Here is a 10546-nt window from a genome sequence, read left to right on the forward strand (position 1 = left end):
AAGAAGAAAAAAATCACCCACCCAAACATTGTTATTTATTTAACTGAAATAAAGTCTAATATCAACCAAATTTTAAAGCAAAAATATTTTCAGATGTTAATACTGATAATTACAAATGACAAAATTAACTGCTGCTCTCCTTTTAAGATCAGAGTAGGCTGGACACAGTGGCTCATGCCTATAATCCCAGCACTTTGGGAGGCTGAGGCAGGAGTATTATTTGAGGCCAGGAGTTCAAGACCAGCCTTGGAAATATAGTGAAATCCTATCTCTACAAAAAAATTTTTAAATTAGCCAGGCGTGGAGATGCACCCCTATAGTCCCAGCTACTAAGGAGGCTAAGGTGGGAGGATCTGTTGAGCCCAGGAGTTCAAGGCTGCAGTAAGCTATGATCACACCACTACACTCCAGCCTGGGTGACAGAGGAAGACCCCATCTCTAAACAACAACAAAACAAGAGCAGAGCAGTCTTTCCTATTTATCGGTGTAAAGTGAAGATAATACTGCTATTTGTCCCAGAGCTGGTCCCAAGAGCATATGATATACGGGTGAGGCCCATAAAAGTCAAGGCCACAAAAAACTCCCAAAATAAATATTTGATGAGTCCAAGGAATACTTACAACACATGCTCTCAGATGCACTGGAGAAAGCAAAGTATCTGAAGCCCCATTAACAAAACTGGCATGACTGTAATGTCACATCACAGACTGACACATTTCTATGGGCCACTTTAATGAAAAAAAGAAAAATTTATAGACCATGCTACAAAGTAGACAAAGACTTGTGACTTTTTCACACTGCCTGCTGAATCCAAGCCTTCTTAGAATTTCTTGTGCACCTCCCCTATTTTTCCTTTCCCACCCTTCCCTTGACTACCTCTTCTTGCTTGTTTCATTATTGAATTGGACTCGCTCTCTGTGTTTAAAACTGCCTTAAATAGAGTTTTAAGTGGTACATGCCTGTAATCCCTGCCACCTGGGAGGCCGAGGCAGGAGAATCACTTGAACCCGGGAGGCAGAAGTTGCAGCGAGCTGAGGTCACGCCACTGCACTCCAGCTTTGGCTACAGAGTGAGACTCTATCTCAAAATAAATAAATAAATAAATAAATACTCCCAACCTACCCCCTCCCTAATTGTGGAGTAAAAGTGATGACCCAGTTGCAATATATATGTATATACCCAGTTGCAGTATATATATATATCAGTGACCAGACTACTTTGCTTAGCAAATATACATGAAATTACAAATCCTAATGAGTCCTGCCCCCCCAAAAGTAAGTAATGTCTTCCTTTCTTTTTTTTTTTTTTTTTTTTGAGACAGAGTCTCCCTCTGTCGCCAGGCTGGAGTGCAGTGGCATGATCTCGGCTCAGTGCAACCTCCGCCTCCCAGGTTCAAGCGATTCTCCTGCCTCAGCCTCCCGAGTAGCTGGGACTACAGGCGCGTGCCACCATGCCCAGCTAATTTTTGTATTTTTAGTAGAGATGGGGTTTCACCACGTTGGCCAGGATGGTCTCCATCTCTTGACCTCGTGATCAGCCCGCCTCGGCCTCCCAAAGTGTTGGGATTATAGGCATGAGCCACCACGCCTGGCCAAGTAATGCCTTTCTTACCACATCTCTAAATATTCAAATCCCTTCTGTCTTTAAGACCCACCTCAATGTTATATCCTCCATGAAGCCTTCCCTGATTCTCCAGTCAAAAGTAATCTCATCTTCCTCTGACCTTCTTCCATCATACTCTGTTTCCTCAGTGCCACTTAAGACTTCCAATTCAGCTGGGTGTGGTGGCTCACGCCTGTAATCCCAGCATTTGGGAGGCCAAGGTGGACAGATAACCTGAGGTCAGGAGTTCGAGACTAGCCTGACCAACACGGAGAAACCCCGTCTCTACTAAAAATACAAAATTAGCCAGGCGTGGTGGCACATGCCTGTAATCCCAGCTACTAGGGAGGCTGAGGCAGGAGAATCACTTGAACCTGGGAGGCAGAGGTTGCGGTGAGCCAAGATCGCGCCACTGCACTCCAGCCTGGGCAGTAACAGCGAAACTCCATCTCATAAAAAAAAAAAAAAGACTTCCAATTCAGTATCATACTGATTGTGCCAGGCATCACACTTATTGCTTTGGCATTTGAAGGGGTCTCAATAAATACCTGCTTGATAAGTGAATGACTATGTACAACAATTGAGAATTTCATCTTCATCTAGTAAATTTTAATTATGGAAATATCTGAAAGTCATTTAGGCTCAAGAACAGTAAATGAAGTCGTTGAGCTCAAGAATGCCTACTTCAGTCAAAATGTACATTTTCTTGACCAAAATAAGACTAATTTGGCATACGTATGTAAATAACCTGAAAGAAATTCCCAAAGAAAAGCACTGGAATAAGGACATAACCTCCCAAAGTAACTCCCAAGAAATACTCACCCAGATTATATAAATTCCAGAAGATTTGTTCTAAAATCAGTTTCATTATTTTACAGTAATACCATGTTTCTTTTCTAGCAAATTCAGAGTTCAATTATCCAGTTCTATTATTTCTTCTTCTAATATATTTCTGATTAATTCCTCCTCCATTTTCCCTGCCACTCCCAAGTCCAGGCCTTCATTTTCTTCATAACCAACCAATTTTAAAAGCTTCCCAATTTGTCTCCCTTCCCATAGTTCCTTCAACAATATTTATTGAGTGATCCCATGTGCCAATTTTGAGGGCAGGAACTGAGGACCATATAAAGAAATATCAGACCAGGCACAGTAGCTCACAACTGTAATCCAGCACTTTGAGAGGCAAAGGCCGGAGGATTGCTTCAACCCAGGGATTCGAGACCAGCCTGGGCAACATAACAAGACCCTGTCTCTAAAACCAAAACAAAATTTTTTAAAAAAAGAGAAATATCAGACAAGGCCTGACCTCCAGGAACAATCTTGAAGCATGTACAGAATCCACAGATTTAACGGTCACAATTGGAACCGAGAATTTGAAACAATGGGTAGGGCCTCTGGCCTCCCCAAAACACACTATACTATTCTCACACGCCATTCTCACGCAGTCTTTCTCACATACTATTCTCATCCTCCTCCCCCTCCTGCTCTCTTTGTTCATCCTATTGGATAAGGCCTATGTTACACTGCCCGTATGTCACACACCAACTTCATCTCCAATTTCTCTCCAACTTGTCTCCTGAGCTGCAATCAAGATAATCTACTTGCTGTAACCTGGAAGTGACTTACTCACAAGTGCCTTTGTTCATGATTAACTATTTATCAGCACAATCCTCCCTACTTTGTCTCTGCTAACCCATAGCTACCACCAATCTCAAGTCCCCTCTTTTGTATGTGTTGGAAAGTATATAACTTAACTACATATCATTGTTTTCATCTTATAACCTTATTTCTTTTGTATTTGTCTCACAGTATATGTTACAGTGTTTCCTAACTAAGGGCGTATATCACAATCACCTATGGAGCTTCTTAAAAAATACAAAGGCCTGGCCGGGCACGGTGGCACACGCCTGTAATCTCAGCACTTTGGGAGGCTTAGGTGGGCAAATCACAAGGTCAAGAGATGGAGATCATCCTGGCCAACATGGTGATACCCCGTCTCTACTAAAAATACAAAAATTAGCTGGGCACGGTGGTGCGAACCTGTAGTCCTAGCTACTCAGGAGGCTGAGGCAGGAGAATCTCTTGAACCTGGGAGGAGGACGTTGCAGTGAGCCCAGATCAGGTCACTGCACTCCAGCCTCGTGACAGAGGAAAACTCAGTCTCAAAAACAAACAAACAAAGGCCTTCAGCTACTTGGGAGGCTGAGGTGGGAGGATTTTTCTCAGCCCAGGAGATGGAGGCTGCAGTGAGCTATGATCACGCCACTGCACTCCAGCGCCTGCGTGACAGAGAGAGACCCAGTCTCAAAAAAAAAAAAAAAAAAGCAAAATACGAAGGCCTTGACCCGTGGGAGCTGGACATCTTTATTTCTAAAAAGCCCCACTGATGATTTTCATGTACACTCTAAGCTGAGAAGCACTGATTTATTGCAATGTTTTCCATATAACAGACATTCAATGCCTATTAATTCACGGCATGGAAGCCCATAAATAACTTTTCTCTAAATAGCCTAACCAGATATCAACCCCTAGACTACACTAGCTCTGTTCCAAGTGCAACATGTGGTTTTAAGATTTCATTTCCTGGAGTACTACATGGAGAGACACTATTACCTTGTCCCTTTACATTGTTTCCTATTTGTTGAAAAATGGAGGCCTGGAATGCAGCCATGTTAGACAACACTACATAAGAATGTACTCTGGAGTGTTCTGTTCAAATTAGTTATAAAAAGAAGAACAATGTACAAGTAGACATTGTGAATGAATACAGCATTCTTACTGAATGAATAGATTCTTACTAAAGCTATAGAGAAGAAAGATCAGGAATTTGGTCGGTGGTGTCACCCTGTCTTCCTAGCTACCAGTCTCCTAAATTGCTTGAGACAGTCCAGGGACCCCTGAAGACTGAGGAAGACTTTCAGCTGCTAAAGAGCCTTTTAGTGCACTAAAGTGCTCAAATCAGATAAGTAACCCAAGCCCCATCCAGACAGATCCACAGTTGCCTCCCAACTGCCCTGACACACACTATTTACACAGCTCAGTGGGGGAGCAGTATGAACTTTTTCCAAAGTTGTTCCTCACAGGCAGGACCAGTCTGAGTCACCCAGCCAGGGTGGGAAAGAAAAGTGTGACATTAGCCAGGGAAGTGTTGGGAGACTGGTCTCAGCACCTCTTTTTTCCCATTTCAGACGTGGGCTCCACCTTCTCCAGGAATCACCTCGGTTATGAGTCACAGCTGTGGGTTACAGGGGTCTGCAGAGCCACCAGGAAAGTTGTGGATGGGGAGGGGATGCCCCAGCCTTTTCTCCGGCAGGGGCGGCAGATCCCAGATTTCACAGGCCTCTCCCAACAGCTCCATCTTGCTTCCTGCCAGGAGGAGGGGCCAAGGAGGGCCCCCGAGTCTAGAAAGGCCACAGTGGGAGGAGGCCGTTTGACAGCAGGTAAAGCTAGGTGGAAATGTCCACAGGAGGGAATGAAAGGAAGGGCAGCAGGGCTGAGCGGAAGGAAAAACCGGGCTTGTGGTCACGAATGACTGCATAAAGGTGTGAGAGTGCCAGAGGAGTGAGCATAAGTAAAATGCCCAGGAGGGAGGAGGAGGCGACAGAGAGTGAGGTAAGTGAATAAAAGGGCGGAATACAGGGAGCTCTGGGGAGCGAGGGTGGGCGAGGCTGGTCTCAGGGTGAGGGGCAGAAGTATTAGAAAGGAGGACAACGTGGCTCAAATAAGGATCCCTAGAAGAGAAGGCAAGGGATCCGTGGGAAGGCCTGCTCTCCCTCCCCCACACATCCAGATCGAGGAGGCCTAAAAAGGTGCTGAGAGCGAGGAAGTCAACGTGGGGGCGAAGCCTGCGCGGGGCAGGGACCCTCGGACATCCCGGCAACTCTCATTTATTGGGTGCCTGCTGTGGGCCACACGCCGCGCGAGGCACTCCACAAATAATACCTCACCAGATCTTCACGACAAGCCCGCAAGGCAGCATTTTTCCTGACTGCTCCCATTTTATAGATGAGGACACTGAGGCCCGGAGAGGCTCAAGACTCGCTCAAGGTCACAGGGCGGAGAAGAGGCCATTCGAACCCTTGGCGCCTGGCTCCGGAACCCACGCGGAAAGCCACGGCCAGCAAACCGGCCACAGGCAGCCGCGACGCGGGCCGGGGCCCCGGGGACACCTCCCGCGCCCGCTCCCGCGCCAGGCCCTGCGCGCTCACCCGGACGAGGTTGCTGACGGCCGCCTGCACGGCGGCCACGGGCGCGGTGAGGTCAGGAATGGCTTTGCCGTCCACCTCGCCCTCCTCGTGCATTATCACCAGGTGGGAGATCTGCTGTGCCACCGGCTCCAGGATGCTCTCGATCGTGCGCGTATGAAACACTGGCATCGCGGCGGCGAGCGGGGCGGCGAACCGCGGGCGACAGAGAAGTAGGATCCACGGGGCCGGGAACCGGCGAAGAGACAGACTCTGTGCAGCGACTACGGAGTCGGGGCTTCCCTCGGCGTAACCAGCCTCACGGGCTCCCCGCCCCCTCTGGTCGCCGCGCCCAATGGCAGCGCCGCTCAGACCTGGGCCGCCACTCCTACTGGTCCCTTTTCGAGATGCTCCGCCCCAGCCACCCCGCCGCCAAACCCCGCCCCTCCCCCATTCCCAAGGGAGGGGCCCGGGATTGGGGCTGAGCCGCCGGGATTGCTACCGGATTCCCGAGCCCTAACGCCGGGCGCTCCTTATAAGGGCATGGTGGGAACGGAGCGGGCGGCTGGAGCCGGCTGGCCCCGCCCCTGGGCCGCCTCCCGCCTCGGATCTGGGGAGCTCCGCCCCTCTGCAGAATCACCTCAGAGGGGCGGGGTCTCCTCACCTCAGGCGGCGCTCAGAGTTTGATAAGACCAGGAGGTCTCCCACGTCCCCTCCTCAACTTTTCCCTTCACACGAAACCCTCAGAATACTCCTTCCATTCCCTCCCAGCAATGCATGAGAAGGTTTCTAGTAAAAGATTCAAACAGCAGAGGTGCACTGAGAAACAGCAGCGTCCCATTCACGTAAACGCAGACTCCGCCCCCTGCCCTCCTCAGAGACATTCTGTTTAACAGCTGGGTGTGTAGCCTTCTAGACTTGTCTACAGATTCACTTCTACATATATCTTTTCTAAGTAAATGAGATTAATAAACATTTTCCTGGAACTAGGTATGATTGCCCTTGATTAAAATGCCCTTGTCTTTCACTGTTGGTAAAGGTCTACCTCATTCTTCTTAATGACTGCATGATATTCCTTTGCACGAAATAAAACTATTTACAGAACCAATTTCCTACTCATGGACTTGGGTTGGGTTCTGGTTTTCACTATTAAAAAACAATTCTGCATGAATTGTACTTGCCCCTGTGCTGTGCATCTGTGTATTTATCTAGGGCAAATGCCTACCAGGAAAGAGAAAAATGCAAAAGTATGTGCATTTTATATTTTGATAGGTAAGACCAAATTATCCAGTTCCCTCACGCTTTGTATAAGACATCTTCCAGGCCGGGCGCGAAGGCTCACGCCTGTAATCCCAGCACTTTGGGAGGCTGAGGCAGGCAGATCACCTGAGGTCAGGAGTTCCAGACCAGCCTGGCAAACCTGGTGAAACCCTGTCTCAACTAAAAATACAAAAATTAGCCAGTCGTGGTTGCAGGCGCCTATAATCCCAGCTAATCGGGAGGCTGAGGCAGGAGACTTGCTTGAACCTGGGAGGTGGAGGTTGCAGTGAGCTGATATCATGCCACTGCACTCTAGCCTGAGCAACAGAGTGAGACACCCTCTCCAAAAAAAAAAAAAACTTGAGTGATGGAACTATATGATTTTTTAATTTTAAAAATTATTTTATTTTATTTATTTTTATTTATTATTTATTTTTTAATAATAAATATATTTATTATTTATTTATTATTTATTTTTTGAGATAGGGTCTCACTCCAGTTGCCCAGGCTGGAGTGCAGTGGTGTGATTTCGGCTCACTGCAGCCTTGACCTCCCCAGGCTCAGGTGATTCTCCCACCTCAGCATCCCAAGTAGCTGGGACCACAGGTGCATGCCACCACACCCGACTAATTTTTGTATTTTTGGTAGAGACAAGGTTTCACCATGTTGTCCAGGCTGATTTCAAACTCCTGGACTCAAGAAATCCACCTGCCTTGGCCTCCCAAAGTATATATGGCCTCCCAAAAAGTATATGATTTTTTTAAATCCTTACCCTGTCCCCACTTTGCTGATTGTATATTTATGTGCAGTTTAACTTGTTCTTCTGAACTATGTATTTCCTACAGATTGGCAGGAAGACTAAGAGGCTTGATCATGTAATCATCTTTAATGCCTGACTGGCCATATTAACCTCCCAAAAAGAGTATCACATTGCAAATCCAGCTCATGTGCTCCCCCACATCCATAATCATACCCACTTCCATCCCCCTCATTTCCACATTCACTGGCTCCCTCTAAAATCTTTCTTGGTGCCTGTTAGCATGTGTTAACACCAATGCCCTCCACAATCTGGGTCCAGACCAACCTTACTGCCTTCAGCTTCCCCACCTAGACCCACAGACAGGCAGGTTAAACAGTGCAAACAGCATAAATTCAGAGCCATCCAGAGCTCAAACCAGAACCCCAGCTTTACAACTTGATGGAGATATAACTTTGGCAAGTGGTTTTTCTTCTCTCTGCTGGAAATTCTTTCTTTATAAAAGTGGGATAATAGCACCGTCATAGAGCTGATGTAAGGATTGGTGAATGAATTTGTAAAGCACCTAGGAGACCTTCAGTAAAAGAAACCATTATCATTATTAGAGCAGTCACAAACTGACACATTGACAGTCTCCAGAAATTCCTGGTAGAGTTTCACTTTTGAGCTTTTCTCCACATTTCTTTCCCACCTAGAAAGCTATCTGTGCTTGTCTCTTTTTTTTTTTTTTTTTTTTTGGAGACGGAGTCTCGCTCTGTCGCCCAGGCTGGAGTGCAGTGGCGCGAACTCGGCTCACTGCAAGCTCCGCCTCCCGGGTTCACGCCATTCTCCTGCCTCAGCCTCTCCGAGTAGCTGGGACTACAGGTGCCCGCCACTACGCCCGGCTAATTTTTTGTATTTTTAGTAGAGATGGAGTTTCACCATGTTAGCCAGGATGGTCTCGATCTCCTGACCTCGTGATCCGCCCGCCTCGGCCTCCCAAAGTGCTGGCATTACAGGTGTGAGCCACCGCGCCCGGCCGTCTAACTCTTACTTATTGCGGTAGACAGAATTCTAAGATGTCCCCTGGGATTTCTCACTCCGAATATACACACTCTCCATAATCCCCAGGCTGTGACTATAACGGATTTTATTTTCATAATCAGATTACATTATATAGCACAGTTGGTCTTAAAATAGGGAGATTATCCAAGTGGGCTTGACCTAATCACATGAGCTCTTTTAAAGCAGAGAGTTTTCTCTGGCCAGTTACAACAAATAAACTCAAAAGCACAAGAGGATTTGATGAGCTGTCGCTAGATTAAAGATGTGGGAGGCCATGGGTCAAGGAATGTGGGCAGCCCTAGGAGCTGAGAGTGGCCCCTGACAGCCAGCAAGGAAACGGGAAACTTGGTCGCACAGTTACAAGGAACTGAACTCTACCAACAAGAAGAATGATCTTGGAAACAGATTTTTCCTCCCGCTGAGAGCTCCAGTGGACACCTCGTTTTCAGTCCAGTAGACGCCTTTATTTCAGCTTTGCGACACTGAGCAGAGAACCCAGTCACACCATGCAGGAATTCCGACCTACACAGTTGTGAGATAATAAATGAGTGTTGTGGCCAGGCGTGGTGGCTCACGCCTGTAATCCCAGCACTTTGGGAGGCTAAGGCGGGCGAATCATGAGGTCAAAAGATCGAGACCATCCTGGCCAGCGTAGTGAAACCCCATCTCTACTAAAAATACAAAAATTAGCTGGGCATGGTGGTGCGTGCCTGTAATCCCAGCTACTCGGGAGGCTGAGGCAGGAGAATCGCTTGAACCCGGGAGGCAGAGGTTGCAGTGAGCCGAGATCATGCCACTGTACTCCAGCCTGGCGACAGAGAAAGACTCTGTCTCAAAAAATAATAATAATAAGGCCGGGCACAGTGGCTCACGCCTGTAATCCCAGCACTTTGGGAGGCCGAGGCAGGTGGATCACGAGGTCAGGAGATCGAGACCATCTTGGCTAACACGGTGAAACCCCATCTCTACTAAAAATACAAAAAATTAGCTGGATGTGGTTGCGGGCGCCTGTAGTCCCAGCTACTCGGGAGGCTGAGGAAGGAGAATGGCGTGAACAGGCAGGCGGAGCTTGCAGTGAGCGGAGATCGCGCCACTGCACTCCAGCCTGGACGACAGAGCGAGACTCTGTCTCAAAAATAATAATAATAATAAAATAAATAAAAATAAATGAGTGTTGTTTTAAGCCTCTAGTTTTGTGGTGATTTGTTCATAACAATAGATCACTAATATACCTACCTTCGAGGTCCACTTTCAGTTCTTTATGATTTCCCACAACAAGGCCCTGGCATGAGCTGTTTGTACTAACCTTTTTAATTGTCCTATTCTGACATGATCATTTTACATTTCTCTCCTATGACACAGGCTGCTAGATGTCCTCCAATATATATGTTCTGCTCTTCCTCCATAGTAATAGAACCCTAGATGTATGTGGGCACTTAGCCACATGGTTCTCATTTGACACTTGAAAAATTACAAATCTGGTTTCTAATGTCTAAAGTGGGGATAATAAAGTTTTCAGTCTCACTAAACATAGCACAGATTATTAAGGACTGAAATGTTACCATAGAAAGAAAGAGGTCAGTTCATTGCATGGGCTAGACTAAGGAATCATCATGAAACTAAGTTGCAAATATGTGGCAAAGAGGGTGTGATGCTCAAATTCCAAGCAGGAGGAGATCCCCATGGGCCTAAGGGTAAA

The 10546-nt window shown here is 47.0% G+C and overlaps 1 protein-coding gene across 2 annotated transcripts in view; it reads right to left on the reverse strand.

Moving 5' to 3' along the window:
- VCL (vinculin) overlaps nt 1-6110 on the reverse strand; it is a 128801-nt gene extending 122691 nt beyond the window's left edge. For both annotated transcript variants that reach the window (XM_055275680.2, XM_055275679.2), the window contains exon 1: nt 5811-6110. In XM_055275680.2, the coding sequence (XP_055131655.1) occupies nt 5811-5978 (168 nt within the window). In that variant the 5' untranslated portion in view covers nt 5979-6110. The remainder of the gene's footprint in view (nt 1-5810) is intronic.
- Between the last annotated feature and the right edge of the window lie 4436 nt (nt 6111-10546).

This window comes from Symphalangus syndactylus, chromosome 4 (genome assembly GCF_028878055.3).
Source record: "Symphalangus syndactylus isolate Jambi chromosome 4, NHGRI_mSymSyn1-v2.1_pri, whole genome shotgun sequence".
In the NCBI taxonomy this organism is placed as follows: domain Eukaryota; kingdom Metazoa; phylum Chordata; class Mammalia; order Primates; family Hylobatidae; genus Symphalangus; species Symphalangus syndactylus.